The sequence below is a fragment of the Hypanus sabinus genome, chromosome 8, assembly GCF_030144855.1.
Source record: "Hypanus sabinus isolate sHypSab1 chromosome 8, sHypSab1.hap1, whole genome shotgun sequence".
Lineage (NCBI taxonomy): Eukaryota > Metazoa > Chordata > Chondrichthyes > Myliobatiformes > Dasyatidae > Hypanus > Hypanus sabinus.
The window spans coordinates 72,267,657-72,282,573 of record NC_082713.1 but is presented as its reverse complement, the minus strand read 5'-3'; the positions used below and the strand labels follow the sequence as shown (position 1 = coordinate 72,282,573).

At 38.1% G+C, this 14,917-nt stretch overlaps 1 protein-coding gene across 4 annotated transcripts in view; it reads right to left on the bottom strand.

Moving 5' to 3' along the window:
- Window positions 1–4,851: 4,851 nt before the first annotated feature.
- Window positions 4,852–14,917, bottom strand: part of LOC132398219 (interleukin-13 receptor subunit alpha-2-like) — a 44,323-nt gene continuing 34,257 nt past the window's right edge. For all 4 annotated transcript variants that reach the window (XM_059977332.1, XM_059977336.1, XM_059977335.1 and 1 more), the window contains 4 exons: window positions 13,746–13,891; window positions 11,007–11,154; window positions 9,315–9,447; window positions 4,852–8,082 (listed from right to left, as the gene is read on the bottom strand). In XM_059977332.1, coding sequence (XP_059833315.1) covers window positions 8,001–8,082; window positions 9,315–9,447; window positions 11,007–11,154; window positions 13,746–13,891 — 509 coding nt within the window. In that variant the 3' untranslated portion in view covers window positions 4,852–8,000. The remainder of the gene's footprint in view (window positions 8,083–9,314; window positions 9,448–11,006; window positions 11,155–13,745; window positions 13,892–14,917) is intronic.

Here is a 14,917-nt window from a genome sequence, read left to right as displayed (position 1 = left end):
TCCCAATTGGATAATAGGATTGTGGTGCATGGCCAAGTGGTTAAGGCTTTGGGCTGGTGATCTGAAGGTCATTAGTTTGAGCCTCAGACGAGGCAGCGTTTGTGTCCTTGAGCAAGGCACTTAACCACACACTGCTCCTGCACGTTTATAGCCCAGTGGCAGCAGTTGGTACAGTATAAAAGAAAAAAAAGGATGGAATTTACACCTGGAGCTGGAGGACAGTGAGTTATATACTAAATAAATACTTTACATTGGTATCCACATGATGATATTGGGATCAGGAAGAGATATTCTCCATTTCTAGGCATGTTTATACTGTATCAAGATAGCATTCTTCTTTGAAGAACAGTAAGATGCATAAGACCCCAGGGCATGATTGTTATTAAGAGAAGCAAGAGAGATATTGCTAGGGTTTTGACATAGATCAGTATCTTCTTTATCCATAAGCCAAGTCCCAGAGGACTGGAGAATGATCAATGTTGTTCCCCTACGGACAATTGGGATTTATTGGAAATTTTTGTGACTAGAATCTAATCACATCTGGCAGACAACACACTTATTAGGGATGGTCAGCATGACTTTGAACAGGGAACGTCATGGCATACAAGTGTGGCTGATTTTTTTTCACATGCCGAAGTTGATTGATTGGGGTATGTAAGTGAACGCTGTATACATGGATCTTAGTGAAGCTGTTGCAAAGGTCCCTGAAGGTGACAATCCAAACAGAAGGGGTGGTAAAGGAGTACAACATACTTGCCTTCATCAGTTAGGGTGCTGATTACAAGAGCTGGGAAGTCATGATGTATTTGTATAAGATTTTAACTAACTCATATGTGGAATATTGAGTGTAGTTCTGCTCGCTACATTTCAGGAAGGATGTGGGGGCTGAGGGGAAGCATGATAGATATATATTCAATTATGAGAAGCAGATATAGGGTAGATAGAGGTTTTTTTTTGCCAAGAGTGGAGATATCAAATACCCATAACTTCGGCAGAGGGGTAAGTTTAGAAGAGATTTACGAGACAGTTTTTGTCTCTCTATAAACAGTGTGTTAGGCGCCAGAAATGCACTGCAGAAGTGGTGGAAGCAGTTATGATTGCAAGGTTCCAGAAACATCCAGAAAGGTATGTTAATAGGCAGACCATTGAGGCACGTGCATCACGTGAGGGCAGATGTCGTTTAAAGTGGCATCATGAAAAATGAAGACCTTTTCTATGCTGCACTGTTTTATGGGATGAATTAAACATATTTGAAAACATAAACAACTAAAATTGGAAGTACTTATCAGTTCATTGCAACTGGTGCTTTCTTGAAAACAGGATTGTTGACATCTTAAAGTTTATTGAACTTACTTTCCAGTCAATGATACAAATTATTTTCCTTGGGAGGTCACCATACTGTAATACTGATTCAATGTTCATGAGTGAGAGCTCTTTCCTTAATTCTTCTGTGGTTCCGACACTGAAGACGCAAGCATGCTATATTACTGTTGGAGGGACTAATCTGGAGACCCAACTGTTTATATTATTAGCTTTTATATTTTAATTTAAATATTTTAGTTAAATTTAAAATAATATTTGAATTTAAATTGATGGTTTCCATTGAAGACTATCTTAAGAGCAAAAAATCAGTTCTGGGTGAATTTGGAGAGAGAATGCATGTCAGCTCTGACAGTTTGCAGGCTCCTACTAACATTATAAATGGCTGTGAAGCCTATCTCCCAGGTAAGCTCAATGCAGTTCATGCACAATTTGAAAGGGATCTGATCAAATCCCTGCAGTATCTGGTGACCATAAGCCATAACAGAATTAGGCAAATCGGCCTATCAAGTCTGCTCCCTCCATTTATTATCCTTCTCAACCCTATTCTTCTGCCTTCTCCCTGCAGGCTTAGATGACTTTACTAATCAAGAAACTGTCAACCTCAGCTTTACATATACCCAATGATTTGGCCTCCACATTTGAAAATGAATCTCTCAGACTCACCACATTCTGGCTAAGGAAGCTCCTCCTTACCCCTTTTGTTAAGGGACACCCTTCTATTCTCAATGGATATCCCCCTATTCTGAGTCTGAGCCCTCAGGTAATAGACTGCCCCAGCTATAGGAAACATCACTCTATCTTGTGTTCCAATCAGATCTCCCCTCCTTCTTCTAAACTCCAGTGAGTACAAAGCCATCAAATGATCCTCGTATGTTAACCCATTCATTCCCGGGTCATTCTGGTGAACCTCCTCTGGACCCTTTCCAATGCCAGCACATCCTTTCTTCAATAAGAGACCCAAAACTGCTCACAATACTCCAAGTGTGGTGTGACCACTGCCTTACAAAGCCTCAGCGTAAGATCCTTGCTTTCATATCCCAGTCCCCTCACAATGAATGGTAACATTGCATTGCCTTCCATACCACTGACTCAACCTGCAAGATAATCTTTAAGGGATCCCGCACGAGGACTTCCAAGTCCCTTTGCACCTCTGATTACTGATTTTTCTACCTGTTTAGACAATAGTCTATACCTCTATTCTTTCTTCCAAATTATATTACCATACACTACTTCCCTACACTATAATCAATCTGCCTATTCTTTAATCTGTCTATCTGCAGAATCTGTTTCCTCAATACTATCTGCCCCTTCACATACCTTTGTATCACCTGCAAAATTGGCAATGAAGCCAACAATTCTATCATCCAAATCATTGAAAAGAAATGGTCTCAACACCAACCCCTGCAGAGCACCACTAGTTACTGACAGCCTACCAGTAAAGGCCACCTTTATTCTCATTCGTTGTCTCTGGCCAGTCAGCCAATCTTCTATCCATGCTAGTATCCCCTCCCATATTACCATAGAAACTTGCCTTGCTTAGCAGCCTCATACTGGCACCTTGTCAAAAGCCATGTGAAAATCCAAGTAAACAACACTCATCAACTTTCCTTTGTCTATACTGTCTGCTATTTCCTCAAATAATTCTAACAGATCTCTCCTTGGGGTAACAATGTAGACTTGGGACTATTTTATCATATGCTTCCAATTACCCTAAAACTTCACCTTTAATAACGGACATCTTCCCTATCACTGAAGTCAGGTTGACTGACCGACCTGTAATTTCTAGTCTTTTGCCTCCCTCACTCTTCTATGAAGAGCGGAATGACATTTACAATTTTCCAATCCTCTGGAACCATTCTAGAATCTAGTGGTACTTGAAAGATCAATACTAATGCCTCGTACATTATTTACCTCTTTTAGAAACCTACAGTGCAGTCCATCTGGTCCAGGTGACTTATCTACCTTCAGATCTTTTAGCTTCACAAATAACCTTCAGACCTGTTAGCTTCCCAAACACTTTCTCATTAGTAACAGCAACTACAGTACATTCATTTCTGCCCCCTGATACTTTTGAATTTCTGGCATACTGCTGGTGTCTTCCACAGTGAAGACTAGCGCAAAATACTTTTTAAATTTCATCTGCCATTTCTTTGTACCCCATTACTACCTCTCCAGTGCCATTGTCCAGCAGTCCGATATTCACTCCTGCCCTGCCTCTTTTACTTTTTGTATGTCTGGAAAAAACTTCTGGCATCTTCTTTTATATTATTGGCTTCTTTACCTTCATATTTCATCTTTTATTTCCTTATTACTCTTTTAGTTGCCCTCTGTTGGTTTTTGATCTTATGGAAGTATAAGTGTGATGCCATCCTTTGCAGTGGATCATGAGTATCTCAATGTGCTCAAAATTGTCAGTATAGCATATGGAACGAAGTTTAAATAAACACAAAGCTACCCTTAGGAACTGTGAATAAATGAATAAAGCATCTCTCCTTATTAATATCTGACAGATGATTAAAGCGTAACTGCACTCAAGACTAAATGATTACAGGCAATGAGATTGGAATGGAAAAGGATCATAGCTGTCTTATGCAATTACGTTGTCAGATGTTAGAGAGACAAGACTATTCACTTTTAATAGTACAATGAATACAAAATACTTTTACTTACATTGCAAGTTTGAAGGGTGAGACTCAAGTTTAGAATTGAATCTAGATTCTGGAAAGGTTCCAGAGGATTCAAAAATTGCAAATGTCACTCCACTCTTGGGAAGGAAGAGAGGCAAAAGACAGGAAATTATAGGCCAGTTAACCTGACCTCAGTGATTGGAAGTTTAGACTTCCAATACAAGGTGGTCTATGTTGGTGGTTAACAAAGTCTCTAGAACTACTATGACCAAAGAGGAACAGCAGTATGGCTGCTGACAGCAAACTAGCTCCAAGTTGATCCTGACAGAGCATGGCATACCTTCATTATATGTGCAAATGTACTAAGTGTTTTCCTGCATAATGAGCTGTGGAACAACTTGTGTGCAATTTAATAGATGAGCAAATTCAATCTAAATTACTGATTGTACAAGATTTAACAATTACTCATGGAAAATAGTCAAATCCATAATAATGGTTCTCTGCAACATCAGAGTACTTCAGCTATTGCATAATGTTAGTGTTACGCTGAATGTGTGCAGACAGCAGTTGCAAATGCTCAAATATGAAGCACAAATCATATGATCAAGTTTAGCGGAAAAGGCAGAACTATAAATCATACTTTGCAGGTTGAAAGAGCAAAGTGTTCCAACTGCAAAATGGAAGAGAATGTAGATACAATGTGTTAAAGTACACTCAATATAGTAAGCAAAAATGACATTAAGTCAAGTAGTGTAGAGACTGATCAACAGAAAGCTACAAGAGACTTGGACAATACTGATGCTGCAGAGCACTGTGAAGAGCAAAGCTTTGACAGTACTTGTGTCACTAGGACAACTTTGTTTCCTTTTCCACAAATGTTGTCTGATTTGCCGAGTAATTCCAACACTTTCTGTTTTTATTACATATGTATACCATCTGTAGTTTTTGTTCTTTTAATTACACTGATGCTCTTTATTCTCACTTATGTAATTAAAAAGTACATTTTTACTAGTGAAAATCTTATTTTTGATCTTCTGCATCCAAATAACACAAACTACAAAGGAAGTTTTACAAATATATGACATTATTATGCAGGATAACCTTTTATTTATTACAATTAACTAATATATGGAAATATGTTTTAATGACAGCATTTCATTTCTGAAAGTTTTGTATAAAATGTTGATTAATAGGCTCATTCTGGTCATTCAGTTGAATCCCAAGGTATTAACTAAAGAGCAAAATGTCCTAATCAAATAAAAAAATACTGTCCATTCATTTCATTGTTTACAAAAGCTTGCTGCACTCATATTGTCTTCTAGATTTAATATCAGAACATTTACTTCATGTGCATTGACTCAAACTGTTTCAGTTTTATTCACTTAATATTTTTACAACACAAGTATCAGTGCAGTTTTATAACCCAGTTAATGAAAGAGTAAAATTACTGCACTGATTTCTCAAGAACCAGCAATTCTCCTGGCAGTTTTGCTTGCTAACAATGCACATTCAAAAAGCCAAACAGATAAAATGTTTAGTGCTGATATCTCACTATAGTATTACTAAATACTGGGGTTAAATATGTAAGCATATTGTGTATACAGTACATACTGAATTAAAGACCATTTCCAATGGTGTTAAATGGAAACAGGAACTAACATCTTCTGTTTAGCTTAAAAAGTTTGTATTTATGTTACTAGAACGTGGATGATAGGAATAGGAATAGGCCTGTTTAGCCTTTGAGCCTGCTCCATCAGTCAATGCAGTCATGGCCGATCATTTATCTCAATACCGTGTTCTCTCACCCTCTGCATAGTCCTGGATGTCTTTTAATTCCAGAAGATCACCTTCTTCTTTAAAATATACAATACAAATAGGCACAAAAACTGCACTTGGGCATCTTAAATCATGAAATGTATTCTATAAAATGCTTTCTAAATTTTTTGATAATAATGAACAGCATAATAATACTTTATACACATAAATAATACAGTACTACAGCATGTATTTCTGTCAACCAGTTTCCCAATTCATTTAGTTGTGCCTTATGAGACAACTGCTCCTTGCAAACCCACCTAACTTATCATTAACATCAAATATTGTTATTTTAAAACATTTCTTCTAAGCAGACTTTGTACAACACACCCAAAAGATCAGGACTGAACATTAATTTTCATAAATCAGAAAAAATAATGATTGTGCTTCCATCCTGAAATGTAGTTCAGCTTCCTGTTGCTGGTGACATTCCCAGCATTGCGTATGGCTCTAACTTTAAAAAAGGAAAAGGAGCAGAGTCCTAGGACAATAATGACAGGGTGCTCAATACTGAGGGAAAAGACAGTATACAAACCCAGGTTGGTTTGATGCTCCGGGCACCAAGATCACAGAGGAGTTCTAAGGCAGAATATACAGTCACAAGTTGTACTTCATTTGAGTTGGAATGACATGAGTAAAATGGGGGCTGAGGTCCAGTATTGTGAGTACAGGGAGCAGATTAGAGAGCAGGACCTCTGTAATCTTTGGATTACTTCAAGTGCTTTTGAATATAAAGATTTAGGAACGGTTAAACAAAGGTGTAACTGAGAAGATTGTACTGCAGGGTTTTTGATGTCAAGGTCATGGTTAAAGTTTCAGGAAAGATGAGACATACAAGGCAGGCAGATTGTATCTGAACTGGAAAATGTCCATTATTCTTATAGGTGAGAGTTTAAGGAAATTTAGGAGGAGAATGGGGCTCAGTGGGAGAGAAAAAATGAAAACTCTTCAAAGTTAGCTAAGTTTTCATGGTTTGCAACTGTAATGACACAAGGAACAAAGAAACTGAGATAAGAGATTAACAAACAGGAATGTGTTACTATTTCAATTGTGGCAATTTGGCTGAAAGATGTTGTGGTGAACTACATATACCTGTCTGGACACACCCCACCACTGACTGCTCCTGTGGCTCCTCCCACGGACCCCGGTATAAAGGCGATTGGAGACACCACCCCGGCCTCAGTCTCCAGGATGCAGTGTGGTGGTCAATTGCTGCTTGTTCTTTCTTCCAGCCAATAAAAGCCGATATCTCGCCTCACGTCTCAAAGAGTTATTGATGGTGCATCAGATGGAAGCTCAACTTTCCAGGTATAGAATCATTTTCAATAAATGTTTGAGGGTGAGCAGAAGAGTATAAAAGGGGAAATGATACTGGAATTCATTTTTGAAATACGGAGAGAGAATATCCTAGAAGGTTCTTCAAATGAGCCCACAGAGATGGACCTTAGCGACAAAGGAAGGGTTATCTGTTTACTGGGGGTGTATTACAGCCCCCAAATATATATTTATAAGGGGCAAAGACATAGTGGAGAATTTGTCACTTTAGCAGGTATGTTTATGACTGGAGGGCACAGATATAAGGTAAGGGATACAAGGTTTAAAAAAGATTTGAGGAAGAATATCTTTTCACCCAGAGAGTAATTGAAATCTGGAACTCACTGACTGAGGGTTGTTCACAATATTTAAGTATTTCGATGAGCACTTGATATGTGGTTGAGAAGTGTACTGAAAAATGGGATTTGTATAGACATGTACTGAATGGCCAACAAGGACATAGTGCATCAAAGGACCTATTTCTGCACTCTCTAACACCTCTGTAAGTTTTATATGCATCTGAATTTACATTGGTAGGAAAATCACACTTCAAGAATATCTCTTTAGCCACATTACACTTGGATCCTAAAATATATTATTTAATTCCAAATCTTCTTTTATAATATCCTCACAATGTAATAGTTCAACTTGCTTTCCAAAGCTCATGGAATACCCACTCATTCACAAGAAATGTCTTAAGAGTTGCACAATTTGAAAATAACTGCTACACTGTTGCTTCACTACAAAATTACCCCGGCTCTTGCATAATGCAGCTGGTAAGTTTACAAACATCTAAGGAACAACTGGACTGAATACATAAAAACCCATTTTGTATGGAAATTCTTAAATTGTATTAATTTAAAATGCAATTATTGAGAACTTTAAACAATCAGTAATACTCTTAAAAGTGTGAGCAATATTTCAGCAGTTGATGCATTTTCTTTCTTTGATGCTCTTGGTTTTTTCAGTAAGTAACACATTGAACTTTTTCTTTGCAAAGGATCTGAAGAAACAAAAGTTTATTATGAGGAGAATGTTCATCAGTTTAATGACTACTTGACTTTAAAGTGAAATGGATATCATAAACGCACATAAAATGCTAAAGCAATCCAGCAGATAATGCAGCATTTATGGAGAGGAATGAAGAGCCCACAGTTTTTCACTGAGAATCTTCATCGGCACTGGAAAGAAAGGGGGAAGAAGGTGGTGGAAGGAAGAGAAGAATGCAATAGGTAATAGGTGAAATCAGGTGAGGGAAAGGTGGGTGGGTCGGGGAGGGAGGATAAAGAAAGAAGTTGGCAGGTGAAAGGTGTAAGTAAAGGGCTGAAGTAGGAGGAACCTGACAGGAGAGGGTCATGGGAGAAAGAAAGAGGAGGGGCACCAGATGGAGATGATGGGCAGATGAAGAGAAGAGTAAGAGGAAAGCCAGAATGGTGATTGGAAGAAGAAAGAAGTAGGAGGGGTGAAATTGATTTTCCTGCCATTAGGGTGGAGGCTACCCAGACAGAAAATGGAGTGTTGCTCCACACATCTGAGTGTGCATTCATCATGTCCGTAATGATCCAATATATTGGAATGGGAATGGAAGTCAAATGGAAATGGATGGCCACCAGGAAATTTTGCCTTTTGTGACAGTGCCCAGTGGTCACCCAATCTACGCTGGATCTCACTGATGCAGAAACGGCCAATACCAGGAACGTTAGTTATAGTAGATGACCCTGACAGACTTGTCTCACCTGGATGGATTGTCTGGGCTCTATATAGTAGTGAGGAAGGAGGTGAAATAGCAGGTATAGCACTTGCCCCACTTGCCAAGGGGGAGATCAATGAGGAGGGTCGAGTGAACAAGGTAGTTATGTAGAGAGTGGGAGGAGTGGGGAAAGATCTGCTAAGGAGATGAGATATTCCTCACTTGTATTTAAGGTTAGTGCTAAAGCATATTCAGTTGTTACTGGAATCAAACTACAATGCTTTGATAATCAGCTGCCAGTAACTTATTAGAACTTTTTTATGTTACAGCAGAAAATATATACTTAAATCATATGTTATCTACAAGTTTGTAATTTAAAATAGCTGTGTAGTGAGACCCTTAAGTGTGAATATTACGATTAAAGATATCTCTCATTTGTGAGATTGTGATCAAGAATATTTTATATTTTGAGATATTAAGGTCACTGGTATCATATAAATAGGACTTACAAAATACATTTAATTGCTTTTGTATAATATGCTTACCGTTTCCGTCTGATCCAGCAGCCAAGAATACTCACAAGCAGAACCAAAGTGATTAATGCCAATGATGTGAGTAAAATCAGCTCACGCAACAAAGTAAATTTAATAGAATCATTCTCCTTTTCTGCTGAAGAGTCTGCAAGTTAAGAATCAGTTTAGTGTCATTGATAATGTTTCACCAAGATCAGATTTTTATGTTATTTTACCAAGTCTACATTAATTAGAAAGGATCGGTCTTTAGTACAAGAACACTTTCATTAATTTTACCATTAGCAACATTACTTTCATCATTGTTAGTACAGAGAAATCAGAAATGGCTCCTTTTTCCAACATTCATTCCTCACCAATCTTAATCATGACAAAAGTGTTTTATTGCTGTCTATTCTTAATTTCAAACATAATTTAAATAAAATAAGAGAACTTCAATTTCCAAACGGTTTTATTTATCGACTTGTGCTCAGGAAGTAAACTTAGTATCCCCTGATGTAGCAAAAGTAAACATTAGACTTGTTTTCTTATTATGCTCCTGTTAGTAGCCAAGCACTGCCTGGAGAAGCAAGTGGCTTAACCAGCACACTATTTCAAACTTCAGAATAAAATGCAGATGCTGGAAATCTGAAATAAAAAACATAAACTTGCTGAAATTAATCAGCATGTCTGGCTGAATCAATGATGAGAGAAACAAGAGTTATGGTTTCATGTTAATGAAACTTTGCCCTGAAACTCCTGTCCCTCCTTCTGTCTAATCCATGGAGTGTCAGTAGAATGAATTTGTGTCCTAGTGGTTGTAACAGTCATTCAACTGGTCACAGCAAAGACTCAGTTAAAAATAATCTGCTGGGGAAAACTAATCAATCAGACAGCATCCTTGAAGGAAAATGGACAGTCAATCTTTTCAGTTGAGACGCTTCATCTGGACTGAAACAGAGGTGAGATAGCCAATATAAAAGGCTAAGGAGACTGGGTGACACAAAAGTTAACATGGGATAAATGGATCCAGTCAGTAGACAAATGGAGGAAGAAAGTAGAGACTCAAACTGAGATATGATAAATGGAAGGCTCGCAAGGCTAAAGTTGATGGAATCTGGTAGGACAAGAATGTGGTACGTGGAATCAAGTGAGGGTGTTTGGGAGGGGAGGAGGGAACAGTGGGGGAGGGGAACCAGTGAAGAAGGTATAGGTGATGGGTGTTAAGGCTGGGATGAGTGTAGAATAAATTACGGAGATCAGGATGTGCAGTTCCTCCAGTTTGCATATAACCTCACCTGACCGTGGAGAAGGTTGACGACAGGCATGTGGGTGTGGGAAAGAAGAGAAGAATTATAACGGCTGGTAAATGGAATTTCCAGATAGTTATTGCTGACACTATGCAGCTGTCTGGCAAGGCAGTTGTCCAACTTCACGTAAAGGAGATACCCGGCAGAACTAACATCTAAGATTTTATCCTGAGGATTTCAATATTTGAGATAATTTTGCCCAACATCAGAATATATTACAGAAGTAATATTAAATTAAACATAATGATGTGTTGTGTATATTAAATGTTCATTACATATTAGAGTAAAGTATTTAAAAATATAAAGAAAGTTACAAAGATCTGCATTAATTTTTGTATTGGCTTTGTGACAGGCTTATCATAGTTTGTCACACCAAGTTCAGATCTGTTTTCCGCTGTCAGTCACAGGCATACAGTACCTTGCAAGCATTGGGTAGGGCTCCAGTCACTCCAAAAGCTATTTTCAGCACAGAATTTGTTGACAGTGGCTCTTAAACGGACACAGAACTTTGGTTTAACATTCACGTGCAGGAACGTATAGGTAGATTCCTCAAGCTTTTTTTCAGACTGGAAACAAAATAGTGAAAATAATTTAAATTCTTACAACTGAAATTGAGACCCACTTTGTGCAGAGATGAGTGAAGCAGAAAAAGCTGATATTGTTTTCCTAATTTTACAAAGAGTTTACAATTGAAATGCTTGCCTGCTCTTTGCCCTTTGGAAAGAATGAGTGCAGAGTGAGGTCTCCAGGAAAGACAAAGAGCTAATCAGTCTCATAGATGGGGTAGGCATTTTGAAAAGAAATACAGTCGGCCTTCCTTATCTGCGAATTCCGCATTCGCGAATTCAACCGGATGCGGATCGCGAAGTCCCAGAAGTGCTCTTCCAGCACTTGTTGTTCGAGCATGTACAGACTTTTTTTCTTGTTGTTATTCCCTAAACAATGCAGTATAACAACTATTTTACATAGCATTTACATTGTATTAGGTATTATAAGTAATCTAGAGATGATTTAAAGTATACAGGAGGATGTGCGTTGGTTATCGTGGATCAGGATTGAAAAAAATCGGAAGTTCTCTTATTAAGTAAGTCGGAACAGGTACATCCAGTATTATTTAGCGTCAGTTAGTCAAAAGCTTGCATTTGTATAAAGTATATATTTTATCTTTCTATGCATATAAAACTCTTAAGAACATATGTTTCAGTTCCGGGCTGGGGAAGTTCCCAAGTTCGATCCAGTGACAGATCACTCCCTGGTGCGCTCTCCACCATGCCGGGTTGATGTGAGGATCAAAAACCCAAAACCCAATAATTAAACCACTGCGTTGCTTAGTAATAATTGTAGCTTTCATCAGGGCAGGGCCTTTTACATGCTCCATTAAAATTGTTCTGATCGTTGACCGACTGTAGCCTAACGCTTTTCCAATGACCGGTGGCGTTTCACCTCTTTCTGATTGCTTTATTACTTCCACCTTATTTTCAATCTCAATCGTGATTATTTTCGTGAACAGAAACACTGCGGATTCAGAGCTATGCCAGGTCCTAATGCCCATCGCTCTGAATATGTTAAATAAAGTCCGGGGTTAAAGACCACCACACTGATTCAGGTTAAATAAGGGACTTGAGGATCCGCAATTTTTGGTATCTGCGGGGGGTCTCGGAACCAATCCCCCGCGGATAAGGAGGGCCGACTGTATACAATGGGAAACATAATAAAAATTAAAAACAAAATCACACTAAGGAAATAAATTGAAAGCCACTTATCATCAGTAGAAATGAGACTGATAGGAATACTGAGAGATATCAGAGACTCAAAGGGCCCAATGGCCTCATTATGGAACTATGATAAATATAATGAATATGAGAAAAATAACTATACAAGACAATATCAGATTCAATGAGATCCTGCTAGTGATGAAGCTATTCTTCAGAAGAGCTCTTACAGATAATACTCAACAACTGGTACAATTTTGGAACATTATATTTATTTTTCTTACAGATTTTCTTCTCATTTGACTGCTTTATAATTAGTGTTCTATCTACCCTGCAGAAACTCAGTGAGGTGACCATTTTTCATTATTTTGCCTCAACAATCAAGCAGCTTAACCCTGAAGGAATTATACTTAAACCAGCCATATCTAACATTGACAAGAACTTTTGGAATGTGGCAAAGCAAGAAATGGGAGCTTAGACTCATTTTCATCTCAATAAATTAGGAGCATTTGGTATCATAGCATCAATAATACAAAACAAGGGTCAAATATCAAGGATTGTATTATGGCTAATACAAGGGTACAAGGGGACATAGTTTTAAGATGATTGGAGGAAAGTATGTATGTCAGAGGCAGTATATTCACACAGTAGTCAGTAGTGGGTACATGAACCACTCTGCCAGGGGTGGTGGTAGTGGCAGATACATTAGGGGAATTTAAGAAACTAAAGTTTAGGTACATTGATGATAGAAAAATTGAGGGAAAGGTTAGGCTGATCTTTAAATAGGTTAAAAAGTTGGCAAAACATCATGGACCAAGGAACCAGCTGCATGCTCAAAGAGCATGTTCTATGCTCTAAAGCAGAGAGATAGTCCTAAAAGAACAATGTTAACAGGGATGAACCATTGTAGTAGACAATTAAAGCAAACAATAGCAATTGAAATTTTACCTTAATACAGTTGCAGCTTGAGAAATGGTTCAGTAGATTTGTAGAAACCGAGAGCAGCAATGATATCAAATCAGAAAGCTTCACATCACACATAATGTCAAATTGCGTTGGCAATAATTTTTATTAGAAATAATACATAGCTTCCAAGATCCGATCAATTGAGAGGGCAAGAAATAAAAATATATAATCAGAAGATGATAAGGGGAAAGGAGGCTACTGAGATGTATTAGGACTAGTATGGACCTGTTCCTTGGTTGCAATTTTGGGTACACTGGGATTGAAATATTTTTTGATAGGAATTAAGAGAGAAGAGTCGTCCAACTCTCAATTGTGACAATCAGGAGATTGAGGCAAAGGTTATTTTGCTCTTTGATTCATGACTCTTTTGAGTGAGACTTTATTATAAAAGGCCTCATTTTAGAATATAAACTTAGGGCAAAGCAAGCAGCAACAAAACAGAGTTTGACATCATTTGCCCACATGAAGTGTTCACCTACCTTCCAGATAGAGTCTTTTCCTGAGGAATGAATTTCATAATCCAGGCAGTGAGGTTTGATTTTGCCAGCTGGGGGTTCCCACTGGAGATAAATGCTACCATTCTTTGATGTAGTCATGTTGATTTTATAAGGAGCTGCTGGCTTAACTGAAAGTGTAGAAGTATTTCATGAATACAGTTCCAAAAAGATATAGTTACTGCAAGTTAAGATTTTTAATACTTCTTAATAAAACAGAGTATAATACAGGCGGTTTGTGCATGATGTTGTACCGATCTACTGTATATAAATATTTTCCAAAATCAATCCAATCCTTCTCTCCTACATAGTCCATGATCCAACATGTTTTTTTTCTTATATCTATGTGCCTATTACAGAGTTCCTGTATGTTCCTTTCATATTAGATTCTACCACTACCCCTGTCTGCCAGACTCCCACCACATACTGTGTAAAAAACCTACCTCTGATATTTCCTCCACTCACCTTAAATGAATATTCTCTGGTATTGAGCATGTCACCTTGGGGAAAAGGCCCTGGCTGTCCATTCTATGTATGCTTCTCATAATCTTATACTCAGTTATCAAGCCACCTCTTATTCTCTGTCAGGCAAAAGAGAAATATCCAAGCATACTCAAACTTTCCTCAAAAGACATGTTCCATAATCCAGGTAGCATCTTAGTAAATCTCCTCTACAAACTCTCTAAAGCTTCCTCATGCTGTTATAATGAGGGAACCAGAACTCAACAGAATACTGACACCAAGTGTGGTCTAAAAAGAGTTTTATAGAGCTGCAATATACCTGAATAATGAAGGTCAACACACTATACACCATCTTAACCACCCTATCAAATAGCAATTTTGAAGGATCTGTGGTCCCTCTGTTCCTCCACACTACTAAGAATCTGACTATCATCCTTGTACTCTGCTTCTTCAAGTTTGACCTGAAGTGAATCACTTCGCACTTTCCACATTGTGCTCCATCTTTCACACCTCCACCCAACTCTGCATCCTGTCTATATTCCACTATAACCTTCTACACTATCCACAATACCAGCAACCTTTATGTCATCTGCAAACTTACTTACTTACCCTCCCATTTCCCCATCCAAGTAATTTTTAAAAATCACAAAGGGCAGGGATCCCAGAATATCTCCCTGTCGAACTCCACTGGTCAC